Genomic DNA, 16,659 nt, shown 5'->3' on the forward strand with positions numbered 1-16,659 from the left:
GTTTGTATAGAACACTTGCAAATATAATTTTCAGTAATAAATGTGAGCTTGCGGCGCAGATGGCTACTGGGAGTTGTAATTTTATTTGTGTTGTTTTCTTATTTAGTCACTAGGTGGTGTGCCATACGTTATACAAACAACTTGCCTCACTTTGTTTACCTTTTGGACTTGTTCGCGTGCTGGAACCGAAACGATGTCGTCGCACAAGGACAGGCGGCTGGGTCCTCATGTTTCAGCGAGGCAGCGCGAAATACTCGTTTCATTTGTCGAGGAGCACCCCTACCTAGCAAAGGCGTCGTGTGTGTTGGGCCAGCAGCTGACGCCGGCTTTGTGTTGTGCCGTGGATGGGAATCTAACCCATCCTTTTTCTTTGCCCACAACCATAATGGCCTTGGCGACGGCTGTAATGATCCAGCTGACCGAAGGCTGCGACAGTGCAATCGCTTCTTCATTCCCGACGCACTGTTGAAAGCTCCCGGTGGCGAAAATCCGCAGCGCCCACAGCACTTTCATCGTAGTGTCGACAACACGAAATCTTTGAGGTCCGAGATGTTCTTCCAGGTCATCGCAAAGACGTCGCACTATGTCTTTGGAGAGCCTGAAATGCCTTCGAAACTCTTCTTCGGCCATGCCGAACGCGTCGCGTCGTTGCCTCTCGTCGCGTCGTTGTCTTTTGGCGCTCGCCAGCAGCACAACCAAAGGAGCCGCCATTGCCATCTCTGTCTTGCCTCGTCTCGTCTAGGTGCCGGCTCGTCAGCTGGCGTGAGACTAGCCGGCAGCCACGGGTTGCCCTAGCAACCCTCGACATCATGCTCGCTGCCGCGCACGACCCTCGAGCGAACCACTTCTCCGCGGTTCCTCTCGCAGCAGGGAACCGGTTCCTTTCCAGATGATTGACAACTTGTGTGATGTAAACAAAATTTGTCATCCCGCCCACCAGGGATGACGACAGCGAAGTGCTGACCAATGGCAACAGCCAGACCGAACCGGTTCCAAAGCGAACTGCTACGGAATACGGCCCCTGGGCGTGTGTGACACCGATAAAGCTATAAACATTACTTCATGTAGTTGTCTGTCTGTTTTCACCATCAATGGTCCACCTCTCTGGTGAAACTGTGGCTTTTTTTTTTTTGTTGTTGTTGTTGTTCAGGACGAATATCCGTATCTTTCTGCACTTTCATGTTTAATTAGTGGGCGCTGACTGCAGGCACTAAGCATGGTCAGCTATGGCGTCCAAGGTTTACGGCTGCGCACGACGCAACACACACAAATCTCGGACGCCGTCAGCCGCGTCGTTTCATTGCTCTCAGCGCAATCTTCACTGCACGCACTGGTGCTCATAACTGCGCTGTAATGGCCCAACTTTCTTGCAGTTTGTTTAGAAGTGCTTACTAACGAGATACTATCCACCAGGAGTGCTCTGGTAATTTGAGAAGTTGTTTTAAAATGCTGAAACTTAAAAAGCTAATTAACAAAATTCACAATTTAACGAAGTTTTTTGCTGCAAGTAGAACTTCGTTATATAGAAGTTTGACTGTATCAGCATATAATTAATGTGTATGATGAATATGGAGTATAACGAAGGTATTTTTGTTTTGTATGCAACCTCGTTGTAAGCAGCTGTGACTGTGACAGCTGTAGTTGCAGCCTCGGTGCTGCTCAGGTGAACTGGGGACTGACCCTCACATATTCCTTTTTACACCCAGGTGGCACTGGTGTCATCCGGAAGCCCAATCAAGGGCACCACACTCACAAGCCTGGTGACAACGCCGGGCAATGCTGGTGCAGGAAGGGCAGTGCGCCGAATCTTCACGACGCGACCCGTGGGCGCCACCAACAGTGCAGACGGCATCACCAAGATTCCCATCAGTGCCATCAGTACCAACGCGCCAACGCTGATGCCCAAGACGACGGTGGGCGGCCCGCAGCAAATCATCGTGCGGGCCCCCGTCGGTGCGGGCCAGACACGGCCGGCGGTGATTGCAGTGAGGGGAGTGGTGCCTGCGACTGCCGGCGGCGCCAATGCGGTGATCCGCCCGGCCCTGGGAAATCCGACGGGCACGGCTGCTCCCGTGAGGGCGCAGATTCAGATCATCCAGGGTCCCAATGGCCAGCTCCAAGTCCGGGGACTTATGCCTGGTGAGCAGTGCTGTATTTTTTAAATCCCCCCAATCAGTTTAAACACCTCAATCATCATTGTCATCAGCCTAATCATGTCTGCCACAAGACGGAGGCTTTCTCCCAGTAGCCTCCAATTACCGCTGTCTTGTGCCAGCTGACACTGTCGTATACCTGCAAATTTCCTAATTTGATCACACCACCTCGTGTTGTGCCGTCCCAACTACACTTCCCTTCTCTTGGCACACATTTTGTAACTGTCTTAGATTATTTGGTCTACGCATTACATGTCCTGCCCAGCTTCATTTATTCTTAATGCTAACCACATCGACTACCCCTGTTTGAATTGTTATTCTGCCAAACATTGGCAAGTTTTGCATGCTGTCCTGACGGCCGCTTTGTTGCTTGCAGGTCAACAACTCATCCGTCTGCCAGACGGCCGTCTTCAACTGCTGACGTTGCCTGTGCAAGCTGCGCCAGCAGTCACGACGACGACAGCCGGTGCGGCCAACACATCCCAGCCGCAGACCATCCAGATCACCACACTTCGTCCGGCCATATCCATCGCTCCGGCCACGGGTGTGGCTACGGCGGCGGCGGCCCCTGCGGTGGCCACTGCTGTTGCAGCCACAGCGCCCGCCGTGGTCGCTGCACCAGCAGCGGCACCCCAAACAGCTGTTTCTGTAGCACCAGCTGGCACAGTACAAATCGTCTCTCAGCCAACGCAGCAAATCAAGGTCAGTGGCTGTGGTGTATGTCACCATTGTGAAATCGGAAGGATAGCAAGGAGTGGGTGCTGCTTTACTACAGCAACACCCCACTAATTCGGTCTCGGTTAAATTGTAGAATTGGTACAGTCCTATCATTTGCACCGAATAATTTGAAAAGCCCACACAAGTCCATCTGGATAATTCATAGTATCCAGTTGTGGCCTCCGAAACTGGCATGCTGCAATGCAAGTCTGGTTTCAACATCTCAGAGGCAGTGTCAGAAATACGACAGGCATGACACGTTTCTGGCTCCTGCAGTTGCTCCTGCAGTTGCTCCTATCTATAGTAACGATTGCTTCTGGCGCTTGCAGTACATAAATGCATGGCCTTCGAGATTGGATCCGAGAGAGCCATCGCTGGGACTGTGATTTGGAGACCACCGATTGAGTAAGCATTAGATTCCGCGATGTAGGCACTGATGAACCTTACAGCTGTGCAAAGTACCTACGTCGTGTGGTGGCGGGCATTAATTTAATGTGTTTCTGCCCGCTAGAAAGACGCAAGTGACAGCATCATCAACAATAAGCGTGGTGCTTTTGCTTTTCCGTTTCTGGTTTTTTCCATGTAAAAATCAGCTGCGTTGCATGTGTAATGTTTTTTTCCACTGCTGGTGTGTTCTGTGCATACAATTCCTACAGCAGGTTTTCAGCCACGTAGGTATTTCTGCTGGTGTACGAAGACGGTAACAGAAGTGATGGACTAGCTAACCTGACTACTTGAACGTAGAAGCAGACATGCAGACATTGTACGTCAACATGGAGGACTGAAGTTATCGGCAGTGGGCCAGTAGGCGATGGCAGAGGCAATACTGAGCCATCTCATGTGCCTACTTTATTGACAGTTATCTTGAGTATATTGCACCTAACTCCAGGGAGTAGTGAGTGGATCATTACAGATTTGTTAAGGAAAATTTTGATAACTTGTTTGTAATGGCATGTAACAAAAAAGGGTGCTATATAAATGAAGGGGTAGTGTTGTACATTGCCTAATATAATAGAGTGGCAGTCACCACAAAAGAATGTTTCAAGCAAAAAGGGCAAGCAGAGGTAGTCCTACGTATATGTGCAGTCATTAGCTGCGCTGTGTTCTCACCTGGAGCAAATTTTCTTCAAAAGATCATTTCGTTACTATATCCTTCTGAAAATAGCCAAGATATTTATTCCTGTGTATCAAAAGAATGACTGTGGGACCAGATTTGTGCACGATGTAAGCGCTCTGGTTCTGCCTCTAGTCTTTTCATGCCATTTGACATGCCTGCACACTCAGTTTATTTAATATCTGTATGCAAAATTCTGGTTGGCTGTGCTATGATGGGGCACGGGAACAGGGCCGTTCTCCCGAGAAAGCAACACAACCCTTACCAGCCCTTGCTTGGAGTCCAAAATTCGGTTTCCCCTACTTGCAGGTGCAGCCCACGGTGGTGCTGTCAGCGGCGCTGCCCGCCAGTTCGGCTGCGGCCGCCGGCGCCGTGGTCACCTCCACCCAGGCCACTCTGGCCCCAAAGCTCATCCAGATTCGGCCACAGTTGACCACCACTGTGCCACAGCAGATCCTGGGCACGCAAGTCAAAGGTGATGCTCAGGCGCATTTCTGCCATCGGTGTCGCCGTGATGTTCCGTGTAGAGTCCACGTGTGATAGCGTCGCGGTCGAGCGAAAGATGGTGACTCGATCTCTCGCGCACAATGGAGGTAGCCGGGGAGGAAGCACACCGTCTTCCGAATGCAGTGAGGGGGTGCGTTCTACTGCGGCAGCAGCTACTGCTTATGCCGCGGCTCGGCACAGCCGTGCGGGCCCTATCTTGCAAACAATCTTCGATGGGGACAGAGTCTAGGCGTGTCGAGGACTGATAAAGTCGTGCACACTGCGTTTTGACCACTTAGTTCACATTGAAGCAAGAGGCAGCACAAAGGTCGATTCGCTCGCTGCTACTGCCACGCTTCCTCAGTCCAGCATTCTCACAGCGAGTGTCTGTGCTCATTGAGCGAATGTTTACAAGTTCGTAAGGCTGATGAATCTACTATCCTTACTTCATACAGCTGTCTAATAATTTGCTATCGCAATTGATGCTTTGCCTTTCGGACAAAACTGCAACTTCTTTTTTTTTTTCCTTCAACCTTAGTCGGGAAATGTTCCGTCTTTGCCCAGAAAGATGCACACGTGAATCAAATTAGTGCAGTACTGCTTATTTGTACTCCATTGCACAAGAGCCGTATTGTAGTTCACCACAAGTACTCCTAGGCAGGCATGCTCCACCCTTGCAGTTGCAGATAGATTGAATTGAGTGTAACTACGGGTGGCACAACAGTTATGTCTTGTCTATCCCTCATGTTCCTGTCCGTGTCTGCCTCATTTGAGACTGGACTGTGGTAAGCAAGCACCTTCTAGTTCTACATAACCAAGCTACATGAAGCAGACGTCCAAGTCTCTGACAGGCAACTAACACAATCCAGAAAGCAGGTGTCTCCGGCACCATGGAGAAGCTTAGAGCGATGTCAAATTGTAATAGCGGTTTGACGACGTACTGAACGTTGGTGCCGAAAGATTGCGTTTTCCAGCTGTATACTAACCGCTTAAAAACAACAATGCATAATTATTTTAAGTAATTTTTTGTGTTCTTGGTCACAAATGTTGGCACTGGAAAATCTTACTAAATGGAATCGTGTCAACGAAATTCTACTATACATCAGAGCCATGTGGATTGCAGTGTTTGCAAACTAAACTGTTTGCTGCTGTAACTGAACTTTCTGGCAGCAGAGTGTTGACGCCGTCCAACTGACTCGCAGTTTTGCCAGCGGTGAGGCCCCTGGTGCAAGCGGCAGCAGCTGGTGCAACGCCTGCCGCCACCAGCGTGCGGCTGCAGGCAGCGACCGTGAGCATCCCGGGGTTGGCCACCGTGGTGGCTAGCCCGGCCTCAGCGGTGGGCGCCGCAGCAGCGACGCCGGTGGTGGCCACGAAAGCCGTGCTGGCGCCGGCGACGACGACACCGGTTAAAGGTTGGCACCGGTCTTTTTATTTCAACTTGTTGCACTGGTACCGGTAGATTCGGAGTGGGCTTCCTATTTTTTTTAAATGTCCAGTGTAGATGAATGTCTCTGAATGTTGCGATTGGGAACATGAGCCGTGCCGCCTGATCAAAGGCGTAGGGGTGTGCAAATAGGGGTTTTTGAGACTGAATCGAGTGCAAATTGAATATTACCAGAAGCATATTATATCGAATCGAATAGTTTTCGAATAATGAATAAAGCGTTGTTTATTAAAAGCACAAATGGAGCATTAGGAGCAAATGTAGTTTCTTTGCATACACAAGGCTATGCAAAGAGTGCGTATGATTGCTGTGTATGGCTACCTAAGTGACGTAGCCTGCTCCACTACGCAAGTTCTCATGTTTTGTGTCTGTGCTATGTCCGCCTGGGTGAAAATCTACCATACTTCTGCTGCAATTTTATTTTTATTTGTGCACAGTTGATGTTTTGAACTATTCGAGAAGTATTAGAAAGATATTTTCATTCAGAAATGGTAACTATTTGATTCAGAGACCACTATTCCATTCGCTATTTGAAAGTTTTGAATATTTGCACACCCGTAGCAAGGTGGCAAGAGAGCGCGCTTGCCTAGTCCAGTTTGGGTCATTGCAGCGATTTGGAGCACAGGTTCACACAGCTGATTTTCGTAGAGCACTTGCAGTCTTTCTGCTGAATGACCTCTGCTTCACTCGAGCTCACTGCTTGCCATTGAAACATGCCTTCGGCATGCATGCCAGCACTGTCAGTCTAAAGAGAGTGGGAAACTTAGCTTGGGGATTGCTTCGAAGCAGCTGTTGGAATTTGTCTGCTTTTTTTCGTTTGAGTTGGAGGGGATGAGTACAGTGCTCTTTAATATCTGACACGTTCCTTACCTTTTCGAAATGCATGTTGTTTCATTTCAATGTGCATTTGTATTAAGTTAGTTTCTCTGATATTAGGAAATAGTTTTTGACTATCGTACTGCGTCGTCCCAACTCTTCAGTAAGGATAAGTTGTGGGTTGTGCCATTTACGCGTCTTTTTCCTTTTTTTTTCTTTTTTTTTTTTTCTTTCTCTGCTCACCTTAGCTGTGGCCTCTGCTGCTGCTACTGCTGCTGCTGCTGCCGCCGCTACGGTTGCTGCTACTGCAACTGCGACTAACGCGGAGACGCCTGCAACTTCCGCCACCGTGCCGACCACCCCAGCCAAGCAAGCGGAGGCACCGGCCACTCCTGTCAAGAGCGAAGCGCCTGCGGCTTCGCCCGTGTCCTCGCCACCAAACTCACCACAGCAGTTCGTGCTCACCCCGGCCATAACACAGCAGAGTAAGCAGAGACCACAGACATTTCTGCGCTGTTCTGCACTGTACTGTGTCCACTATTGAAGGGAGCACCCCTGCATGGCAGTGAAACTAATGCAGCAGTAGCAGCACTTCTTCATCCTTGTAACTCCTTCTTTGTCAGGAAGTAGAGCCTGATTTGAACTGTGTGTACAAATGTAACTTGCATGTCTTTCATGCCATTTCCTGGCTGCATGGCTAAATACAGAGTGAGTGTTGTCTTTTTGAGCCTTGTAGCCGGATTACAGTTACCTCGTCTGCTGTGGGGCAGTACACCTTGCCGGTTAGCAGCAAAGGTGACTGGAAAAGAAGCAAGGTCTCCTGAGAAATTAACTTGGCCAGCAGTTCTATGCATTGCGAAACTCGGCAGGTGCGACCACTTCAGGCAGGAGAGAGACAACTTAAACAGCGCTGGTAGCAACAGTTTGCGACAATTTGTTCAACTGCAACATAATAGAAACGCTTTTGTGGCACACAAATGTTGTCATCAATGAAACATGAGAAATAACTGCATGTAAACGATCATGTTGCTGCCAATGCCTTTACTTTAGTAGCTAAGCAGAACACGGTTGTTTACTGCTATGGTATCTCTGTGCTCGATTCTAACGCGCACAATTTTTGGACCAGTTTTATCGGAAGAAAAAGTGCGCGCTAGATTCGAGTAAATACGGTACTCATGTGACCTTGACTCTGGCTAGAAGCGGGGCTCCCTCGAGAGGAAGCACACGTAGGCCTTTGTTTGGAAAATTTCAGCTGTTCTCGCGCTCGGCAGCCGTTTGAGAGTGCGAACACAATTGCCACCACATGATCTACGTGCCACACTTGTCTGTTTGAAATGCCTCAACCTGGTTGAGGGGCCCTTGAAGTGTACACTTCAGTGGCCCCTGAATTGCCATATCCAATGTGTTCATGTGTGTGCCTTGTCTATTCGTTTTTGCCCCTATGTGCAGTTGTGCGGCAAGCCTTGATGAACCCTCAGACATCGCCCGAGATCCAGCAGAAGCTGCTGGCCCTGCAGCGACACCACCAGCAGCTGCAGCGTACACCTGCGGCTGTCACGGTGACAGCAGGCGTGGGCCGCAGTTCTTCCTCGTCGTCTTCATCATCTTCCTCTTCCTCCTCCTCTTCATCGTCCTCGTCTTCGTCAGGCGGTGGCCCCGCCTCCTCACCACCATTGTCAAAATCCAAGTCAACCGAACACAAGGATGAAGGGCAGAGGTGTGTGACGCGAGTGGCTTAGCGAGAATGCACCTCCACCCCTCTGGCATGTTTTGTTGCAAAGTGCCGGTCATATGGGCAGCAGACAGCTTTAGAGTAGCATTTGCAAGCAAATGTAAATGCCTTATGTATGTAAAGGAATAGCATCTCCCGTACACTGTTGGGTTTTTGCAGCTTACGTACGCAATGTTTACATTGTTTATGTTCACATAATGTTCACATATGCAACGAAATACTGTTGTCAAATTTGGCGGCAACCGTGGTTTCACTTCGTACAGATTGCCCCGGTGGTTGCGCTCTTGCTATCCTTGATCCCGCTAACGTGCCACAATTCATGAAATCATTGGGTAATTCTGGCATCTGTAGGCCTGATTAGATGCGTTGACACAGAAATAATGGGGTGGTTTCTAGTGGGTGGTCCTGACTTGGACATGTGTGGCACAAGGCACCAGATGGCACCCCCTGTCTTTTCATCATTTTGTTTAGATTTGCATTCCTCTACATTAAACTTGTGGGTGGTAAGCAGCAAGCCAACCGCAGTCACATTCATTCAAGGGATTTCGTGGAAGTGCAATAGCTGACAAACACGTGAGCTCTTTCTCGAAGCCAGGAACATTCTAAGCACGATCTCCTTGTCACTTTCCTCATCTATTGGCCAAAAGCACTGCTGCAGACAGCAGCACCACTACAATCGAAAACTTGAGACACCCACCAAAGCACCCTGCAAAGGGCTTCCGTTTAACATATGCAAGGTGCCAAATTCTTTTATAAATCTATAATACACCACTTGTAAGCCGGGAGGAGAACCTGCAACAGCTATCACATTCATCTCGCGCTGAAGTTGAGCATTGGACCCATTCTTTTCTCAAGTCGGGCACTTTAGAGTGCGCCTTCTTTCCAGGTGGTGGTCAGAATTTATCCAAAGCCCTTCGTTGCATTGAAAAAAACTTGAAACCCTACTTTTTAGATCACTCGAAGAGTTGTGCTGAGCTTGCCACATTTAAACTACTGTAAATGTTATCTATGGCTCGCCAAAGTATGATGTTGGGCTCAGTTCGTGCATAGCTCTCGGTGTTTAAGCACAAAAGCTAAGTAGAGGGGCAAACAACTGGACAGAAATGGTGCCCTTTCTCTCTTTTTGTTCCCCAAACGTTGGCACTTATACATACATGGCATTTAGTGCGGCAAGTTGTGCTCATATGTTTAGCGTCATTGTGCGTGTGGTACAGATGAATCTTGGTAGAACAAACACATGAATGTAGAATACAGTCGAACCCTGATATAACAAATTATTGTCTATAACAAACAGCTGTAAAATCCCCCTCAAGAATTTTGTATCAAACTTTTAATTTTATATATCGAATTATTGATATATCGAACTGTTTCGCAATACCATTCGAGCTCGATATATCCGGGTTCGACTGTATCTCTTTTCCCGGTATCATTGTGTAACGAGTATGCAATTTTAGTGAATATTGGATAAGAAGAAGGCATCTACTTATATCAGATGGGACTTCATTTTGGTGAGGTTCGACTTTCTTTTAAAAAAAACGACTGCAAGAGCTGCCTTTAGTACTTCATGTATTCAAGAAAAACACTGTCCTCCACATTTGCAGGGCTGCAGTGTGCCAGCAAGTGCTCAAGGGGATTGTGGACAAGATCGAGCGCGACGAGAAGACGACGGGCCGGCGGCAACGGGCCAAGGCAAGCGCCGAGGAGAGGAAGGCACGGGCGTCGCAGACCAAGCTGCACGAGGTGCTCGTGCGGCAGACGGAGTTCCTGCGGCGCGAGATCATGCGCAAGCGGGCTCTGATGGAGAAGGAGCTCCAGATTCAGATTCAGGTAGGCTGACATTTGCGTCTCCGGCTTCCTGCCTTGCCTTGCTTGGGTTGGCTTATCTCTGTGTCTGTCTATACATCTATTCTGTTGTGGGAAGTGAGCTCACTCACAAGGCACACATCTGTTATTGTTCTTGTTGGCTGTTTTATGCGCTGCATACGGTTATGTGTTTTTGCGTGTCATAAACTGGATTCTAGACAAGGCACTGTCCATCAAAATAAGCAGCAGAGTGTGGAAAACAAGGTAAAGACCTGACGACTGTTAATGAGAACACGCTCGCTTGTTCCTGTTTGCAGCCCCGAGGTTTTCCTTTTGGGCTTTTTGACTGTGATTCTTGCATGTCTTGTCGTGATCTGCAATTTTTAATCGGTTGCCACTTCCTTGACAGTTTGTTGTTCAATGGCTTTTGGGAATGGCTCTGCTCTGCACAGACGGAACTCCAGGCCGACCTGAAGCGACGAGCGGCAGCAGCTGCAGCGGTGTCCGCCCCGACGACACTGGTGACGCCACGGATACCACCTCAAGAGAAAGTTGCACAGGTAAGCAGACTTGAAGACCGCGCTTGAAGCTAGCATGAGAGGAATCTGATTTTGATAGACACTACCAGAGGACTCCTCGATTTGTTTTCCCGGATTGCCCAGGATTGTCCAATTGCCCGAGGCACTGGATTGTCCAATTGTCCGAGGCACCAGTGGTTATTGACTTAAAGCAATGTCTCAGGCAGTCTTCGGCAGTGTGGGACGATAAATCGAAAAGACTTCCAAGTCCCTGTCATGGTGTGTGTTATGTGCTTTTGAAGAAACATGTAAATACATGGTAAGAACTGTTCTTGGCGAGGATGGGTTTTTTCCTTTCGCTGTTGCATCTTTGATGGCTGACTTAGCCACCTATCACAGTAAAAGTGGCTGCTTGGCTACTGCAGGAGCATAGCTTTGCTGACAGTACTGGCATTTTTTACTTGTTCCATTAAATAAACGTTCAAGCCTCCTTTTAAGCCCTAGAAGGAACTCTGGCACTATGCGATAGGAAAACGACAAAACGTGTCTCGGGCCACCGAAACCCCACCAATTCGACACGCATCGGCGTCTCGTGCGCAGTGATTTGCACAACGCTGCGCGTTACATAGATGTCAACTGCTACGGTTGAGTCTATCATATTTTTTAGTTACTTCAGATTGTACGTTTTCTCGGTAGTATGTTCTGTCTCGCATTTTCTTTCCAAAACATATGAACGAGGTTTTACTGTGCTAGGTGTTTCGCAACTTACTTTTACATGCAAAGGAGCCTGTGGCAGATTTCCTGCAACTTTGAAACAGTGTATTGGCACTCCTTTATCCTAACCTTAAAGGGACACTAAAGGCAAATGCTAAGTAAAGCTAAAGTGATAGAATAGTGCTCGAGAATCTCTAAGGCGTCAATGTTATCGCGAACAGGCCCTTAATAATCGAGAAATCGAGGTAAAGGCAGGACATGATTAGAGACTCCCCCGGGACAATCAAGCCCTTGCCCGATGGCGAAAGCACTCCTCAGTTAAATTCTGTCACTAGTACTGAACTACTCGTTGCAAAAAGCATCCTCGGATTGTATTAAAAGATCAAATAAATCGCTACTTGTCCAGTTAGTTCTATTTCATGTTCACAAAAAAAAAAAAGAACTCATTGAAATTATCGTTGACAACGACATGGGTGGTCGAAAGGTTTCGTTTTCACTCGACTGTGCACCGCCTGCGCTTTCGCGTTTCAGCACTTTTGCGTAGTGCTGTGCTGGTTTTGCTGGCTCGCGAAACTAGCGCAAACTGCAAGTAGCAGAGAATTCAACTTCCATATGATCTCGCGGGATGCCTGAACGGTCTACGCCACTTGACCAAAACAGCAGCTGCAGCAGCGAATCCGCCACTCTGTCTTGGCTAGATGCCGCCGTCTGTCAGGCACCGTTTTACTCAGACGGCAGCAGACTGGTGATGGTGTATGCAACGTCACCACTCCCCGGTTTGGGTGGCGGGAGACTTGAATTTCAAAAAAGGAATTTGGACCCTTCTGATACAATTTTCTCGTAAACTGAGTCTTTTCTTGGCATGAAACAAGCATTGCGAGGTTTCTAGAAACGTATTTAAACAGTCCACATCAACTTAGTATTTGCCTTTAGTGACCCTTTAACTCTTTAGTACTGAAGGGTCTTGACTCTCTGCGGCGGCCTATTGAAGGTGAACACTGTGTGGCCCTCTTGTAGGTGATGCGCACCTTGGAGAGCAGCAAGCAGCAGGCCGCAGCTGCTGCGGCGGCGGCTGCATCGCGCAAGAGGGCGCAGTCGCAGACCAGCGAAAGCGACGTCTCGCCGCCACCGGCGCCAAAGCGGCCAAAAAAGCAGGCAAAGGTGCCGACCGCGCAGCGGCCGCCGCCGGCTCCATCGCACCACCGTGCCGGCAGCGGTGGCAGCAACTCTGCGACACCTGCCAGCCACGCCAAGCAGCGTGGTGGCGCCGGCGGGGCAGCTGTGAGTCAACACAAGCTGTACTGCATCTGCAAGAAGCCATACGATCCTTCCAAGTAAGCACATCTGCCTTACTTTTTTTCCGTGGCCTCTCATTACTTCGACAAAGAAGAGTGCTGGGCCATGATAACGTGACGATTCTACTCAAATGCCATTCCTTGTTGCGCGCATCGTCAGTGGTCAGCTGTGTCGTCTGCATTATCAGTAACGTCGGCTGGCCACGAACGGATGACAAGAGTGACATAGGGTCAAGAGGAAGGAATCTACACATAATACGGATCCTGTTTAGTCACTTCTAGGTGCATGTTGCAGCAAAAGGTTCACCCGACATGCTGACTCATGACAGTCGCATTCTGGTGGTGGTGGTGTTGCAGCAGGCTAGTGTTCCGAATTGGCAATTGGCCCACCTTAACAACTCTTGCAGTGTCATCGCGGGTGTTTCACCAGATGTTCGTCGATCACTCTTAAGGTTACTTGGCGCTGGACGCGTCGGTGTGTACGGCTGACGGCGCTTCTCGCGCACTGCCAAGCATGTTGCCTTCAGCACAGTAACCAAATGTGTACAGCTTTGGGTTAGGACTAACTATCCCTGTTGTCTAAATTGACCTTAACGGAAATGTGTTAGAATGCCAGCGTACAACTTTGGATTAGGTCTAGCCATAAAGTAGCCTATTATCAAGATTGACCCGAACCAAATGTTCTGTGTTGAGAGTGAAGTTTTTAACGTAGTTCGTAAAAGTGGCACCAGTGATGAGGACGAGCGCTTTGTGTGCAGGTTCATGATTGGGTGCGACCTGTGTTCGAACTGGTTCCACGTCAAGTGCATAGGCTTGACCGAGGTTCAAGCCAAGGCCATGGACAAATATGTCTGCAACGAGTGCCGGAAGGACCACAAGACTTCAACACAGGAACTCTACTGTCTCTGCAGGCAACCCTACGACGAGTCTCAGTAGGTTTATACCACTGGCTTCGCCCCCGTCACATTGTGTTGCACCGCGGCTGGGCGTGCAGTCCTTGCAACCCAGCAGAGCTTGCACTGTACAATCATGTGGCTCACGCCTACCGATCTAATGGCAGAGCCTGGCTCTATCTTGAGATTGCCGATTTTACTATTTGTACAAGTATTTCAGCTCACCACTATGTCAAGTTCCTGTACTGCACCTAGTCATTTGCACTTAAATGGCAAGTGACTAGCCATGCACCCATGTAATGCGTCTTGACCATTGCCCTACTTCGGCTGTGGTGGCTGGTTCATTGTTCTGGAAACCGAGACATGTCTTGCAAAAAACTCGCCATCATTGATTTGCATCAACGTCTTCCCTCACATAAGCTGCAGCATATACGACAGGATCGATACGTGTGCTAGTTGGTTAAAAGGTGCAAGAAATAGATGCATTGCTTACAGTCTTTGCTCTCTGTGCGGCATCCATTTCTTGCATTGCAGTTCGTAATGCAAGTGCAGATGACGGCACTGCCACACAGATAGCCTCCGATGTCACTTGTAAATGTGGCCAAATAAAAGCCAGTTTTTGTTTTCTGAAATGCCTTCAAGGTCCATGGCTTTCTATAGAATGGTTTGAAGCAAACATGTAGAAAAGCCAAACAAAAATATGCCAGAAAGGCATGAAAGAAAGATGTAGCATGTATTCTTCTAGAGCAGCTTTAAGTACATTGAGTTAGTAGCTGACTAATGCTGTGGCCGTGGACAAAATGTTCCATTCTTTACTTGTTTGAGGGCCAAAAGAGTGTTTAACATTACTATAGGGAACACTGAACTTTGTATTGGTTTATGCCAGATGAGGTGTGGGAGGACCCTATGAGAAGTTCAGATGACAGGTTTTAAAGAAAATCAGTTGGTAGTGAGGGTTTTCTATTCAGCGAGAGAAATGGAAGGCTTAGGTTTCAACTTCTTACAAGATGTGATGATGATGATGATGGTCAGCCAAAACAATGCGAGCACTACGGTTTTTGAACTGATTGTAGAATATTTGTAATCATGATGCGAATCCCATACAACAGCTTGGAATGAACAAATGTTTATCTGGTACTGTGTGATGGGACGGACAGGCTGTGAGCTAATAGTTGGTCCCACACTGAAGCGTGACCTGCCCGGTCTTGCAACAACCGTGCCCGTCTGCGTGCAGGTTCTACATCTGCTGCGACCAGTGCCAAGACTGGTTCCACGGCCGGTGCGTGGGGGTGCTGCAGAGTGAGGCGGACTCCATCGAGGAGTACATCTGCCCCACGTGTCAGCGCAACAGCAACATCAACCAGGCCAACCTGAAGCCCTTGCAGCCGAAAGACTTCGACAACCTGCGCAAGCTGCTGAAGAGCCTTCAGGTGAGAAAGGGAAGCCACCACCCCTTCCCCTCCGTCGGGACAGCTGCACACTTGTCTAGATGCCCAATGCAGATTAGATGCAGTCGCAGCCTGCACTACGAGGAATGACTGGTTTCAAGAATTACTTACTCTGCAGAAGGCTGTGGCCCTGCCTAACCCATTGTGTGTTCGGGGAACTCTGGTCTCCGCTTCAAAGTTTTTTTATTCAGCCATTTTAATGGCACTCCTAGGGCACAGCATAAAAATTTTGCCAAAGCATGGCTACTGACGGCGGACAGCAGACTGCGGCTTGGCCATGCTCGTATCGCAGCTGGCGCCGCCGCTAATATCATCAGCACGTTTTCTTCTTCGTGCGAAATTATTGCGAGAGGGCAAAACGGCAACAGCGGTAACAAAACATTGCTGCTTGGGATCGTCGGCAATTCGTTCTGAAGCGCCGTTTGCTACAAGTTAGAAGTGGGCCGGAAAAGGCCTAGCGACGGTATCGCTGGCAAGCGATTAGCGGTGGTGGCGCTGCCAGGGCGCCAGAGCGTAGCCGTGACTACTCCTCTGTCGCCGATTGCCCACGTTGCTGTGCCACAGGGAGATCCTCCATACTGTGTGACTGGGAGATCTCTCCTTTTGCCAGCTAGACCGTCGCTGGTCCACAAACTGCAAACGGCGTGCAGCAAGTTGCCATGTCACTAACGGGGATGCGCCTTGAAAAAAGGAGAGGGAGAGAGATAAGGAGAAGCCACTTTGATAACTTCTTTAGCGGGAATGGGGGGAGCGGTGGGGGGGTGCTTTTCCGGAACAGAGTGGAAACTTCAAATTAGCAGTGAAGTTGAGAGGAAGCGCTTGCTCGGAATTTTACGGTAGGTCGAACCTTACGTGTTGAACTCGCTGTCAAATAAAAACATTTACTTCAAATATAGGTCAACCCCATGTCTTTATTAAACAACAATACTTTGAACGTGACTCAACTCTATTTGCTGCAAGACTGGCTACCAAATCACGTCAGTCGATGTCACAAGCTGCATCTTTGTCGAACTGCCAGGGAAGTCGTCCTCGTGGCATGCTACGCAAGGTGTCCACAGCAGCCCTAAAATGTCATCCTTCATTCCATCGAGTGCATTGGACATTTTCTTAAAGCCAGTCTGGATAATCTCCAGACCAGCTAGCTTTACGGCAGGCATGACAGAGGAACTTGGTTTGCTTGGTACTTTTGCTAGCTGTGGTCAGGAATATAGGTTGATTGTTCATTTTGGGTAACCTCTTGGGGGGGGGGGGGGGGTCGACCTATATTCAAATAAATATGGTATGTGTCACTTGCTGCTCTTAATAGGGCAGCTGATCAACTGTGTGGTTGTCAGTGCACGAGCTCAATAACATGCCTGTGAAAATTCTCTTTTTTTTTTCTCTCCTTCGCTTGTCCGTGTGACAGACGCACAAGATGGCCTGGCCTTTCTTAGAACCTGTCGACGCAAAGGAGGCGCCCGACTACTACACAATCATAAAAGAACCTATGGGTAAGTAAACGCTGTTCTTATTCTGACCGGTCCAGT

General features: G+C 48.8%; 1 protein-coding gene across 2 annotated transcripts in view; it reads left to right on the forward strand.

Moving 5' to 3' along the window:
- E(bx) (nucleosome-remodeling factor subunit NURF301 E(bx)) overlaps positions 1–16,659 on the forward strand; it is a 53,396-nt gene that overhangs the window by 35,071 nt on the left and 1,666 nt on the right. For both annotated transcript variants that reach the window (XM_075701456.1, XM_075701457.1), the window contains 12 exons: positions 1,707–2,139; positions 2,530–2,855; positions 4,294–4,459; positions 5,673–5,882; positions 6,979–7,215; positions 8,180–8,447; positions 10,064–10,289; positions 10,718–10,825; positions 12,515–12,831; positions 13,551–13,724; positions 14,920–15,115; positions 16,539–16,623. In XM_075701456.1, coding sequence (XP_075557571.1) covers positions 1,707–2,139; positions 2,530–2,855; positions 4,294–4,459; positions 5,673–5,882; positions 6,979–7,215; positions 8,180–8,447; positions 10,064–10,289; positions 10,718–10,825; positions 12,515–12,831; positions 13,551–13,724; positions 14,920–15,115; positions 16,539–16,623 — 2,746 coding nt within the window. The remainder of the gene's footprint in view (positions 1–1,706; positions 2,140–2,529; positions 2,856–4,293; positions 4,460–5,672; positions 5,883–6,978; positions 7,216–8,179; positions 8,448–10,063; positions 10,290–10,717; positions 10,826–12,514; positions 12,832–13,550; positions 13,725–14,919; positions 15,116–16,538; positions 16,624–16,659) is intronic.

Source organism: Dermacentor variabilis, chromosome 8, assembly GCF_050947875.1.
Source record: "Dermacentor variabilis isolate Ectoservices chromosome 8, ASM5094787v1, whole genome shotgun sequence".
Taxonomy (NCBI): Eukaryota; Metazoa; Arthropoda; class Arachnida; order Ixodida; family Ixodidae; genus Dermacentor; species Dermacentor variabilis.